Source organism: Rhynchophorus ferrugineus, unplaced genomic scaffold, assembly GCF_030347505.1.
Source record: "Rhynchophorus ferrugineus isolate W39M unplaced genomic scaffold, kcgeb_rfMv2 rfM6, whole genome shotgun sequence".
In the NCBI taxonomy this organism is placed as follows: domain Eukaryota; kingdom Metazoa; phylum Arthropoda; class Insecta; order Coleoptera; family Curculionidae; genus Rhynchophorus; species Rhynchophorus ferrugineus.
In genome coordinates this window covers 15,594,630-15,609,588 of record NW_027472585.1, presented here as the reverse complement: position 1 = coordinate 15,609,588, position 14,959 = coordinate 15,594,630, and the positions used below count along the sequence as shown (strand labels likewise).

Here is a 14,959-nt window from a genome sequence, read left to right as displayed (position 1 = left end):
TGGCTTTTAGTAAAAGCGTTGCGATAATTAAAAAAAAAAAGATTGCGCGCTAATTAAATCGTGTTGTATGAGAAAAGAGTTCTTTATTGAAAGTATAGATTTAATGAAACTCATATATCACTGCTGTCACTGTCGGGAATATATAATAATATATAACCATATATAATAATTATTCTTCCTTATTATTTTCGTGCGTTTTGCTTTAATTATTTAATTCATATTTCCTGAAAGTATTTGTACAGTTTTCTGTTTTAATATTTAATCAGAACCAGCCCTGATTAGCACAATAAATTGGTCTCTAAAAAAGGAAACAATAGATCGGAACTTGAAATGGAAACAAATGTATTGTTTAATTTGGAAGAAATTCTAATTATTAGCGTTGGGAACTATGAACTGAAAACGACTATCGACTGTTTAGTAATTAACTACTTTTTATTGTAGACTGTTTCAGTCGCTATTAGTAGGATCTAACTACTGATTTGACTACTTTTTACTATCGAGTCTTTAGTCGAATACTTTCAGTCACCATGTTAATTAATGCTTGAACATTATTACTACAAGGAATAAACAAGGACCGATACGTTCCCCTAGATATATACCTTAGTTATTAAGTTATTTTAAAAACCAATAAGTAGTAACAATGTATTAATAAAAAGTTATTCATAATTCATTGATTAAATAACAGTTTGAACTGAAATCAAGGAGAAGAAAATCTAGAATTGGGATATCGTCAAGCTTGGCACTAAAACCACTGACACTGTGAATCCCAATAATATTATAATTAAATTTGACCGAACACAATTACCATTATCAATAAAAAGGTAATATTAAACTTACCATGGTCATCTATCCTCTTTCTCTTGATACTGTTACCATTGGGATCGTGTTGTAGGCCGAGGATTCCGTTTATGCTGTACGCTCCCGATCTAGGTTCGCTTAATTGGGTCGCCGGCGCGTGAGCAATCACCGACACCGAACCTCCTGGCGTCGAGCTTGACGATCCGCCACTAGTGGCCACCTGGTGAGCATGCTTGGCCTTCTCAGCCGCTTTATTTCGTACGATTCTGCAAGAAATAGTAATTATTAGTCGACTCGCTTCGTATTATATCGATAACGTGGCGCCGATCATTCCTTTTAACAACAGATAACAGGACACATCCGGGATTAGGCTGGTAATCCCCTCGAAATTTCCCTCGGAGCCCCTTCGGAAGGCCACGATATTATTATAAGCTCTTTCGAAGCAACAAATCTAATATTCGAACAATAGAGGCCGCACAATAGTTGACATTTCAATACGGCAAATATTTGCTACTACCGGTGACTATGGATCACCCCGTGTGTCGCCTTCAACAACGAATAGTCGCTAGGCTCGAAAGACCATCGAGGGGTAAAATTGGATGGCGCATATTCGGAAATAACCCGTCATGTACTCGCATCTACGGACATTATTACCGCTGATTTTCGGTAGAAAATAACATAAATCATCAATCAGTCAGTTAGTTTGAGTCATATTTCTTCGTGGATCTACTAACAAATATATAAAATTTTAGGGAAGTTGAAATTTTATATTTTATTGGTTCGAAGATTCATTTGCAGGTATTCATGAGATTATTTCCGAAATGAAAACAGTGGCGTAACGTGAAATATCGTTTTTAAATATATTTGTACCAAAGTTTTTTCAATTTTTGCTATCAGTTGTATTTACATTTATATTTATGAAAGAATTGGGTTTGAGGCTTGTGTCGACTGAAGATACTCAAGTAACATACATATTAAATGTAATAAATGTAAGAAATCATTTTCATCATCATAAACATACACATCATATTTGCTAAATGAAAACAATTTGGACTTGAAACTGTAACAAATGTATTGGTTTAACGTTCGTAAATCCATGTAATCATTAAATTAACAAGGTATTGTTATACGAATAAATACTTGAGCTATAGTGTTAGGGAGAGGAAAATAAAAGAAAGAGATATGAAACAAATGGCCACAAAGCCCTCAAAAATGGCTCTATAAAATATTACAAAAATTAAGATTAATATCAAAAATATTAAATAAAAAAAGTAAGAATCTACAACTATATATAGTAAGAAAATTGAAGCAACAGAATGTTAAATGGTCTAGCACATGTGATGAGGCAAATATGATTTATTTAGGATGGATGAAGAAATATTAAAAGAAAAAAAGGATCAAGGCTGAGATGATTGGGCGAAAGAAATAATCATAAATATATAGACCAGGAATATATTGTAGTTACATGAGTCGAACTGAACTGAAATAAAACACAAGACAAGACTTGCAGATGGCACATGAGATTCTACCGAAACCCAGATCAGAATCAATATGGATGGAAGTCTGGAACACAGTAATTATATTTTGTAAATCAAAACTCTTCTTGATTATGTTGAGCCAAAAATAGCCATCTAAATATCTAAAAATATAGGCTAAGATAGAGTTTAAGATAACTCATTCGCCATATACACCAAAAAACATTACTTTCCGCATAATAAATGAAAAAATGATAATATAAAAAATTCAAACATAAATAACTGTGACATAAAGCTAATTGATATCAATGATTCAAAAAATTCGGTTAAATCAAGTAGGCTGGGTGAGAAAAACAAAATCCGAAAGTATCATCGCCGACTATCCGACGTTAGGGTGTTTGGTACGCCGCTGTTCGTCGTTCTGGAAGAGCAGCTGTATCAATGACACAGTCGGACAATGTAGGGACCGTATAATGCACACTCTATTAAAATAGATTTAGGAATTCATACAAGAAGCGGCAGTTCATTAAATTGTTTATGCGACACTCGAAAAGTCAACGGGGGGTCAGGTTATGGGGTTGGTGCAGGGTGAAGATAAGGGCTCGGAAGGATCGAAACGATGAAAACCATTAGAATCGACCGGTACACGGATATACGAATGCGATAAATATACCTGGTCGTCTGTGCTAAATTTTGTTCATCCAGTGATCGAAAAAATATCAAATATATAACCAATATGGACAAAGTAAAACCTTATTAAATACTCAGAGAAGGACCAGCCAGAACAATATTAAAAATGAACTAGATTATCAAGAAACATCTAATATTAAATGAGTACTAACAAAAAAACATCAGCAACTAGTTAATGATTATCAACAAAAAAAACTGCACAAGCACAAGTTTGTATCAAAATTCTCATAAATTACTAGAGAAGTATCAATAACACCTTAAGAGAACCATTCATATCGGACCCAATCATCTATAATTAGAGCAGTGTGGTGTATACCCAACCGCTGAGTCCTTTTATGAGGTGTTTCAGTTGTTATCTTGAATGACATAACTCTTGAAGTTGTAAGATAACGTCAACTAGCTTGTTTATATTTAGTTCGTGTTAATAGCAGCCATATGCTATGAAGTTAAAAATTATAGTTTAGTTGATTATCATATTAATCGTTCTTGATTATGTTCCTTGTGCGTTTAATTAAATGAATTTTTAATGTTCATAGTAGAAATTAGTTCATTTTATTCAGTTACAGCCAGTTTTATTTGTTTCAGTGCTTAGTTAAATTAAATATTTAGATTAGTTTGGCAATAACCCCACTACCCTTAAGGTAGTTCAGATAAGTAAGTAAGTAAGTAAGTTTTCTTTAGATTATTAAGCCTTGTTAACTCTATATAAACAAATACATGGTTTTAATTTCATTTTATCATTATTATTGAAAAAACTACCAAAATACTAATACTATCACATCTTGTATTGTTATGGTGGGGTATAATATAAAATATAATCGCGATGAAACATATTTGTTGACTCTGATATGTAATTTCGAATAACTATCAAACAATTTCCTTCATTCTAAATTAATCTACCAGAACATTGCTGATAGAGTGAAAAATCTAATTTTAAACCAGTTCTGAGTTTTACCATATATTCGTCAATAAAATATACAGATAATTAGAGGTATAAAATTAATTAAACTAATTTCCGTTGCCTCAAAATAAATAGACGACAATAAACGTCCTCAATATCGTTCGAAATATATTAAAAATCGATTACTATGCCGAACTACTGTTCTTGTTTGCTTATCACTCGGTGAAGCTTGTAATATTGTCACAACAACTGTTCGAATACCTAAATTAAAACGGCTTTATCTAAATCAATAGATGGAAAGAACGACCTATTTATTCACAACCAGTACGATACTTATGTATACAATGCAACACAATATATAAACAACGTTGGAGAAAGTATTAACTGTTCTCAAAAACAGTCGAATTTCTATGCATTCGAATATTCTTTAATCATAATTTTCGCAGATTTAATACCGTTGCTGCCTACAGAAACGTCGGGGATCTTACCGACCATTCAAATTGTTATCGATATCGATATAATCCACCCGACGATAGGAGATAACGCCAGACTAAGGGCGTATCAATCCGGGACTATTAAAAGCAAAGAAAATAACCCCCCACGGGGGCCTTAGAAGGGCCACTTAGAGTAAATTGTTTGACAATTCCGCTGAGCCGCGTAATCCAAATGATTGTCGGCAGGGAAGGGCAGGGGAGAACGTACCGTACCGGCTTGAAAAGGGCAATACGGAGGGTTTGCCCTACGAGTCGCACGAATTCGAATCGAAATAAAAAAGACGCAAGTTTAAATTTTTGTGTGCTATTACATCCCGTAAAACTGACGTACATAAAAAAATCGAGTCAAACTTATTCCTTGTTTATTTCGTTATATGTCTTGTTATAAATTATAAACATATCTAGGAATGTGAATTAATTTTAAAGGATTCATGACACTTCATTTTATGCCACTTTACTGCAATGTAGGCAACATGAATTGTATCAATCATCTATTTGTGACTAATATTGTTCTTGGCTAGTGAGTTAGCTTAGCTCTGAAATCCATTATCAATGATATCCAAAGAATAACTCGACAGGTGCTGTAAAATCTACCAAGAAAGATAATTATGAAACTAAACAACTTCATTAAAGCAGAATATCGACTAAAACACGTCCCAGATGTTTGGAAAATGGCTGGTATTATTTTGATCCCAAAAACAAGAAAACTAAATGAAGCAAACTGTTCAAAGTATTAAAACAAACTACCAAAAAAAACTTGTTTCTAGTACACTAGTTTTGTTGTATAAACAAATATTCATCAATTGATCAAGTGCAGTAATCGAAAACGCTTGCAAACAGTCTGCTCTAATATATCCTAGGATGTGTCACAAACCTTCGACATGGCTTAGCCAGCAATTTGAGAAAATGTTACCAAAGCAACACATTTAACTTAGACAGAATACCAATATTTCAGCCAGAATATTTAGAGCTGAACAAGAGTCTGCTCTACAATAAAAGAAGCTAAAACAGGCATACTACAATGAAATGTATTGGGTCACTCCTCTACCTACTTTACATATATGATATCACCATGGCCACATTTGTTGAAGAAGAAAAAGAAGTAACCAAAAAATGGTAACAAGCATGTACGACTATAAATAACTGGACGAAAGCTAATCAGTACATATTCAGTTTCAATCAAACTGAACAGATAATAATGACAACGAGTAATACTCATTTATCATCCCAAATATCAATATCAATCAATTGGAAGAATAATATAGGAAAAATTTAAAAGGAAAGAAAAAAATAGGATTTAAAATATAAAATATAAATAGGTTAGCAAAAACAAATTCAAAAATATATATGTACTAAATGTACTATACTTAAAGTCTTGCCCTACCGGTCGTATTTACCAGACCTAGCACCTCTCAATGATTACTCATCATTTCACTGCATAGACCTTGAAGATATGTCGTTTTTGGAGGAGGAGTGCCAGAATAATTTAATTTGTAATACTATGACTATATCTGGCAGAAATAACAGAATTCATTTAAGAGGTGTCAAAATAATTGAGTTTGCAACACTACGACTATATTTAGTTTAAATAACATAATTAATTAGTTAATGAATTAAATTTCGCTTATATAGTATTAAACAATAAAAACAAGTAGTAACAGCTCAAATTCACACTAGTTGGTTACAACAATAATAATTTTATTTACTTTCCTATTAATAATAACATCAATAAATTACAAATATTTACAGAATATCCGCTTTCTTCCACCTTTTTAGTGAAAGTGTATATATAATCAATGATATAGAGTTTATCTCAACATTGTAAGTATTTTATTGGTAAATTTGATACCCTTTATCGCTGTATCCTGCAAATATTTACCCAGATCGGGACCAGTTCGCTTTTTTTTCACGCCTGAAATAATTAGCAGGTAAGCCAACAAGAAAATTACCGAAAATCGGACGGAAAATAATGTTGTGTCGATCGCAAAGAAACTCGATGTATATAAACATTCGTTCTGGCCAGTCGGGCGTGAACAAATCAGTTATTTTGTTGTGTTTTCTTTTTTTTTCGATATCATACTACATTTGATTACGATTAGACGCTTGTTCATCGGAATCTGTACAAAAAATTATTGGTATCTACAATATGGCAAATATAAATACAGGCAGATAAGCGAACTTAAATAACAACTCACATAAACAATGAGTAATGGAAACTTTTCTGTCATTCCGAGGTATTTAATGTTTAATTCTAATTTTGATACTGACATAGTACAATAGAGATTGCTGCAGCTTGTGAGGGGCCATGATGCCTATTTACTTTGCAACAATACATAGTAGATCAAGTAGTTTCAATAAACTTTTCGGACTGCCTTCTAATTCCATTATTTTTGCTGTTAAAATGTTTACAGTAGAGGAGACCGAAAGTCGTATACTTTCACTTAACGACCATGCTAAAACCTGGCTTATGGTACCAAAAATGTAGTTTCCTCAGTCACAACGGTATGCCCTGGAATCAAATGGCTGATAACCTCGCCAAAGATGCTATTATAAATGGCTAAAAAATTATAGATACATTTTATTATACAAATCTCTCCCTATTTGTAGATCATAAGAAAGACAGCCTGGTTCACTTGAGTGGGATCTGCTGGAAAGGGAAAACAAGCTTTGACTTCACAATGTTATTTATTCACTTAATTGTTTATTTGTTTGTCTCTATAAAAATGTGTTTCAACATTTGTTGTGTTAGTTGGATTATTTATATTAGTTATGTATTTCTAAATTCTAAACACTATAAATGTTAATAGAATGTTTAATGATAATAATAATTTAAAAAATTATTGTTTTAATTAATGTCTTATTGTTTTGGACTTCCTGGGAACCCGGAATATACGAAGGGGTTTTAGCCTGTTAGAATTTGTTAATAATTCTTGGCCTGTGTTGATAAACGAAAACAGAAGAAATCACCACAGGCTCATTGAACATTGATGAGAAGGGAGATCAACCACAGCTGGATAATTGTAGCAAAAATCGATTAATTCCTTAATCATATGGAATCATTACGGAACTAAATATAATCATGACTCAGTTTTGAATAATTTATATACCACAAGATACAGCGATAAAATTCCATTTGTGAATCGTAAATCGTAATCAAAGATATGTCTGGCGGTATTGGAAAGGAATTCTTCATCGTGAACTGATAGAACCCTGACTGAATCGGGCGATTAAATAAACGGCCAACCATATATTAGATATTAATCAATATATTAGGTGTTGCCTTCCATTATGACAACACTTAGAAGGAACGGTAACTATTGGAAAAGATCCTTCATCCGATTAACATTTGCTTCGGTTTCTGCCAGACTTGCTTGATGATGTTAATCTAGTTCTTTTTCTGGAAATCCCAGAAGTAGTTGAATTATGATTTTATAAGAGAAGTGGTAAAATGACATATATTGTTGGCCAGGGCAGATCAAAGCAGTAACAAAACCTAATTGCTTTTCGCCCTTTATTTTTTAAGCAATAAAAATATAATATATATACACATTAGTAAAAAATGTTCAACAGACCCACAAAAGCAGTATAAAAATTACAATTTTTATAGGAACACGTGTATTATAACTGGCACAAATGTTATATTTTTCGAAATAGGCGTCCATTTTAATGATATTCTTTAGAAATTCAACCCTCCACCTCATATGGCACTACATAAGCTCAAATACCAACACTCTATCGTCGAAAATACTATTGATTAACTTATCACAGTTAAGTGAGTAGTAATATTCGAAAGAATAATGCCTAAAATTGATGTTATATGAATTAGAAATAATGGGAGTAATCAGATTTAGTCATACGGATGATTATGGCGGGGGATTTCTGGTACACTCCCCCTGATAATGCGGCGTACTGTCGAAAATAGAATTACCATCGCGTCAGAATCTGCCTTAAGTTCAGTTTGGAGCCTCTAGGGACCGAAATATGTCACTTATCCGAACTGAAGAATCAACGAAACGTTAATAATATCCCATATAGTGCGGTGCATTTATATTTCGAACAGGGATATAAGATAGGGTTCATGTATCTGTCGTTAACTTTTTATACCCCAATAGTTTCGTAAAATATATGTTCTGTGTATGTAAGAAATGTAGATAATTCATTTCTAAAAGTTGATTGAAGATAATTGACTTCTTCAGGTTGTTGAAACCTTCTATTTATCATTAATAGAATGCACATATAATAGGGTGTGAAAAAATGTTCAACAAATGGTTTTAATTTTTGTGTGTTTTAAATCTCCGAAAATATTGAAGACGACCTATGGTGAATTCATATGAATGATGTCCTAAATTATAGAGTTTTTTGGAAAAGAAGCTAAAAAACTATGTAGAGATCTAGTTTAAGAATTCACAGGAGCAGTTTTTGGCCACATTTTAGGGAATTTGCCTTGATATATCTCAGATCTTTTTTTTAGTTTACCTTTTCTTTCCGTTTGCACATATCCGAGGTTTCAAATAATGCCGTGAAATATAAGATAAATAATCCAAATTAAATAAATAAATCATTTTTTAGAATCATATATTAATATTATGAATCAATAACTTTGTGATTTTATTACAACAATGATGCCCTCAGCGTACAAAACGATTCAGCAGGAATAAGTATCGTTGCAGTAACGTAACGTCCGACACTGGAGCGGTAAAACTCGCCAATGCTCTAATTGCAGCTACTAAAAACGAACAAAAAGTCACCCATTGTTTCGAGCATCTTCCGCCATTCTCTCAGTATGGCGTCATGTCCGGTTCCGTCGTGTTCTTTGCCCCCCAGGACCGACCGACGACCCCCCCTCGACCGTCTCAACCGCTAACCTCGTTGCGATCGTCGTTTGTTTTCCTCATGGTCGGTTTTTCAGTTGCCAACTACGCTGGAAATGTCTGCACGATAAGTCACGGGTATTTTTCAACTACCGTCAGTTCGCCAATGAGAAGCTTAGGTTCGAATATCGTGTAATAGTTATCATAAAACACAAATTCGTATTTCAATATTGTGTAGGATTGCATATGAATAATGTCATGTGTTAGTGGCATTACTGGTCTATATTTGCTTAAGATGAAAAACGAAAATAAGGTCCTACGTTACTGATATAACAGTAATGTGTAATTTTAGTGTGTATGCTATATATTAAAAATGCAATGCATGCAAAAATGAAATACACACGCTAAGAGAGATATATTAATAAATAAAAATATTAATAAAATAAATATTAAATTAGATTGAATCGCCGAATTGTATGTATGCGCGTACATTTGGACACAACTTGGACCATAACTGTAAGAACCATTGTATCAAATTGGATATTTTCCTGTTGTGTTTGTTATGGCCAGGACAAGGTCTGTATAGGACAGTATAGAAAAAAGTTGTTTATATTTAAATGTGATAGTATGAAGATAGTGGAACAGAAGACACAGTTGACAAAACAGTGATAGATTGATGATTTTTTTAAATGGTTTAAATCACTATAGTAACGAACGATGTGCAACTTAATTAATATATTCAGCTAAAACTTAAAAAAATAAGGAAGAGATGAGCCGGGAGAAGTGGACTTAAGAATAAATAATTAGAAAATCTAATTCAAAATATTATTAATGAAGAACATAGAGAAGCTGCTAGCAGATATACCTATTGAGTCATCATGAAGTACATAAAGAAGTTCTTAGAAAATACAGTTAAAGTTATCCTGAAGTCAACAGAATAGTTATAGTCACTATATGGTGTCGTGATTTAAAATGGAAGAACGAACATTTAGAAATGTGCTGTAGTGGTAGTTAAGCTCCTATTATTAAGCTTTAACCTGAATCTTTGAATTATCTCCTTATCCATCAGGATTTACACTCAGAACATATTTTACGTACGATTTACAAATATAATGAATATTTCAAATGATGTTTCTCAGAACAAAAGAAGTAAATACTTTAAAAAACAAGTTCTTACCTTAGAAATTAAGGATTTTGTTCATATATTATATCTAAATTCTTAGGTTAGGTTTTATTTTTTTCTGATATTGTTAGAAAGTTAATTGTTAGGAGCGGGTATTTGTATATAGAAATATTTTTCAGCCATTGGCTTATGACCAGAAGCTCTCAATAATCATGAATTAAAATTAGTCTGGCTTGCTAATACCCAAAAAAGAGTTTTTATATGTAAGAATAATGTTCATGAGCAGACAAGATCGGCAATTCGTATGTCAGAAAATCTCTTGAGATATTCGTACTTAAATGTTTGTTATATAACTCATTGGAAATATTACAATTCTCTGTAATTAGCTGCAATATATAAAGATTCTAGATTTTTATTTTAAATTAGTTTAGTTAGTGTTCACCAACGATATGTCGTCCCTTCACTACCTCGCGGAATTATGGAAAAAAAATTAAGGAGACTTGCTATCGAGTATTATAAAACTTCAAACTTCTAAACTTCACGGTATATTTGATATCAAGAAACTATTTAACTGAAGAAGAAATTAGGTAAAAGCAAAGGTACTGAAAACTAAAGTATTTATTAGAGTTATAAGTGATCCGCATCTTTTTGATGATCTGTGTGAAGAAGGTAAATATAACAATCCAAACTAATATTAGGCTTACATCTGAGGTCTGAAAGTTCGAAGAAAGTTTTACCTGTTTCTCCTCATGATCATACTACAAATATTATTTGACAAAAATGCGATTATTAGTCGATTGTGCACGACACAAAGAACATATTCAAGAATAAAAATTGCAGCCATCTGCATGTGAAATGAATGACTATTTCACATAATTATGTGGATTAGTTTTTAAGATGATTTAAGAGTCAGTACCAAAAATGATTAACGTTTTTGAGGATTAATGGCAAAGGCAAAATTTGTTGTTCAAATCAAGACTTCGAAGCAAATTTGAACGGTTCTTAATAACAAGGGACTATATATGGTAATTTTAGTCATTGGAGGCATTAATTTCCAATATTGAAATGCTAAATTTTCATAACTGTGACGAATTGGCGGATACGCGACGAATTCGTCAACATCACGTCGAACGAAATGATCCCATTGTCCTAAATGACTTTTAAACTATGTGCTACTCCCTTCGCCACGCGACTAGCTCTATGGGAACGCCGTTCGATCACGTGCTCGCTGTTTATCCCACACTATTTTGACCGCGTTTTAATCGAAAAATGTTTGAGCCAGGGGGTGTCGTACTATTAGGGTAATAAAACAAAAATAGGGACTAAAAAATTGCCCGATGATAGATAATCGATAGTTTAGAACAGTAAATGTATTATTATGTCAATTTTTATAAACAACCGTTATTTAATTGTAGAAGTCATGGCATGGAAGGTATTTTATTTCATTGTTTTCTTCAGGATGTGTATTATTCAAAAACACATTTTTCACCCTTTTCTTCGCGAACCTAGTAAGTTCATATAAGGTGTAATAAATATATAAATCATGAGAAATTCAAGCTTTGTCACAAAAAACACCATATGGTGTGATTTAAGAGACACAACTAATTTTTTTTTTAAATGAGGATGGTTTTGACTATTTTTCAAAATATATATATTACAATATTAAGGAAATATATTATCTGAATACAGCTAAATTAAAAATATATTTATAGTAGTTAGATATTGTTTTACGTATATTTTTTGACCCAATAAAATACGATGCTATCTTTACTAGAAGCAGCTTCATTACATTTGTTCATCAACATATATATGATATGATGTATCGCTACATATGACCAATTAGTTGAGTTGTCTCACGAAATAAACAAAAATAATAATTCAATATTATTTTGAATAGATGTGAATTGAATTTGAAATTCTAAATATATCTAAGTAACATCGTGAGTATATATATATAGCGTTTTTCAATAAGGATGACTCGATGTTGTCGATTTTATGCGATATCTATTTAACTAATATTGTTTTTTGTTCAGTTATTGAAGCCAAATGGCCGTGGAGAGTGACGTGATCGAGCAGCACGTTTAAACAATTTATAACCAAAGTGGGTGTTAATTAGCATCAGTAGTTCAATTTAGTAAATAAGAATAAATAAATGGGCATTTTTTGGATCTGGACAAAATGCAGTTTACAAGCATAATCACTCCAATCCAATTCACACGAGATTCACTATGTAGTCATAACAAGTTGTTGTTTAATATGGATTTTGGGCAGTGTTTGGTACGTACTTTTTCATTCTGTTAACGGTCATCATTACACAATGATTACACAGAACAAATCAGACTCGAATAAAGGATATAGACATGGATAACATGTGATTCCACTAGTATAGTACTAGGAAACACAGAAGGAGCCACAATGGACATTTTGAAATATCACTCATCTATTTTAAAATGAGATTAAATGAATCTGCAAATGCCTCTACCACAGAGAACAAGGTACACTTTTTATACACATATTAACAACATTCTTTCAACATCACAAGCATCATTGGGATTATGAACATTGCTTTGGAATCGCTGAAATGCAGATAAAGTTCTGAACTTTTTGAAAGTCCCCAGAAGCAGGTTTGATTTGAACAAAGAAATCTTAACAAAAGGAAACGCCGATGCTGTTTATTGATTGTGATACCATACACCGTCTTTATTAATTATATTTTATAGACAGTCCAAGTAGAGTGGTAGCAGTTTAAAACAACACATTTCTGTATCTCAAAGCTTTTGTAATCCCCATTATTATATACCTCCAGAAGAATTACACGTAAAATATCTTCATAATAAGCTTAAACAAACAGAATTAACTATGACTAAGATACCACATCTCGAACGAGACCCTTATTGTCAGCCGCAATTACAACCGAACAAATCCATTTGAGCCTTGTGCTGTCGCCGAAAAACGCCAGACAAAAGCCGAGACGAGAGCAAAAGGAGATTGAGCGATGGAAAGAGAGGAGGCCGAGAGGGAGAGGGACGAACCGAGAAGGGCCGATTTAAATCTCGTTAGATCGAGAGGCGCCATATTAATTGTGCCATCAGCGTTCTCTTTATAAACAAAACGCAAACTCGCAAACTAATAAGGCTCGTTGCAAATTACATTACCGACGGAGTGATCCTTTTGTCAAAGCCGGGACGGTGTTGTTTGGGGAAGCTCTTACCATCCTCGCCGCGCCCCAGTCGAAGACAAATTTGTCATGAGAGAGTTTTGGTATGAATAATTGGAGCGCGAAGACTTTACATTGTACGTCGCGAGAGTTTAGGCGTTCGAATCGCGGTATCGAGTCCAATTTAATTCGAGTTTCAGACGATTGAACATTATGAAACTATATTAGGCCTATAAATTTGTTTTAAAGGATTTTCTTTAATTTTAAGATTTATTGTAAAAATCGGTATTTTTGAAGTTATGTATCTTTATAAGAAGTGAAGTACTAACCAGGCAACTCACGACTCATACATCGAAAAAAGTAGTAAACAAGTGTGTCTTCGCCGGTCTTGCAACATGTGACCGAACGTTGTCATGCTGAAGTATAACACTGTGGTGTTTTCTCGTTTGTGTCATTGTTGCTCGTATTTCGCGCAGTTATCAGTTCAAACCCATCAATTGTAGTCAAAAGGGATCCCCATTGATGGTTTCATCGAGCAGTGCCCTCAAATCATCGTCTTGACATTTTTTTTTGTCTGCTCAGAGCGCTCTTTGTCTATGGTATCAAAATCGCGACTTTTACAACATTGAAACCAGTAAAGACACGTTGAAAGCTATGGAGCATGGCTCATTGAGCATTCGATGATCTTCAACAGCCCTTTTTTAAATGAAGTAAGAGGAACTTGCTGCAAGTGCGATTTAATCGGTATACATTTTGACATTTCCAACGCATTATAAACATACATTCTTCACCATTCTACGAAAGGACATATATTGCTTCAACATGAAGTTGGTTACAAATCTACTCGATGCGATTGGATATACAGTAACACCACCTATTGTAAATCCTTTGAAGTTAATTTGTAGGTCTGATAATTATAAACAAATTTTATCAAATATTTGAAAAATATTTGAAATAACTGACTCAATATACTTTTTTGACGGATGACAGATATAATTGACAAAATAATCAGCGTGGTATTGCAATAAATAATTTAAATTCATTAATCTAACAATGCCTAGCTAAGTTATAAAACTATGACTTATATTTGCATCGAGTGTTGAAATTATAACAAAAATCATATTATTAAAAACCTAACGTTAGAATTGGCATATATTTTATTTGAACTTCATGAGGAAAACAGTGAATATCGACATTATGTTATAAGAAAGATCAACAGATTTATAATAATAAATTGATATCTAACATTCTGGCATCAAGACGGTGGAAAATTTGGTATAAAGAACCAGGGAATATGATGATGCCAATATTTAACGCGATTAAATACATATTGGTGGTGGTGGACAAAACTGGAGTAATACTAGTCTAATCTTCTTTTTTGGATTTAGTTAAATGCATGGAAAATTGATGAATTATTAATCTGAGGGTTGGATTGTTCTGATTCGTGAACTGTAATAAATCACTCGTTTAGTCTCAAAATCGCAGTGGTTTTAATAAATCAATATGTATT

General features: G+C 32.9%; 1 protein-coding gene across 12 annotated transcripts in view; it reads right to left on the bottom strand.

Moving 5' to 3' along the window:
• sv (paired box protein shaven) overlaps window positions 1-14,959 on the bottom strand; it is a 248,464-nt gene that overhangs the window by 32,749 nt on the left and 200,756 nt on the right. For all 12 annotated transcript variants that reach the window (XM_076407160.1, XM_076407158.1, XM_076407155.1 and 9 more), the window contains one exon: window positions 838-1,064. In XM_076407160.1, coding sequence (XP_076263275.1) covers window positions 838-1,064 — 227 coding nt within the window. The remainder of the gene's footprint in view (window positions 1-837; window positions 1,065-14,959) is intronic.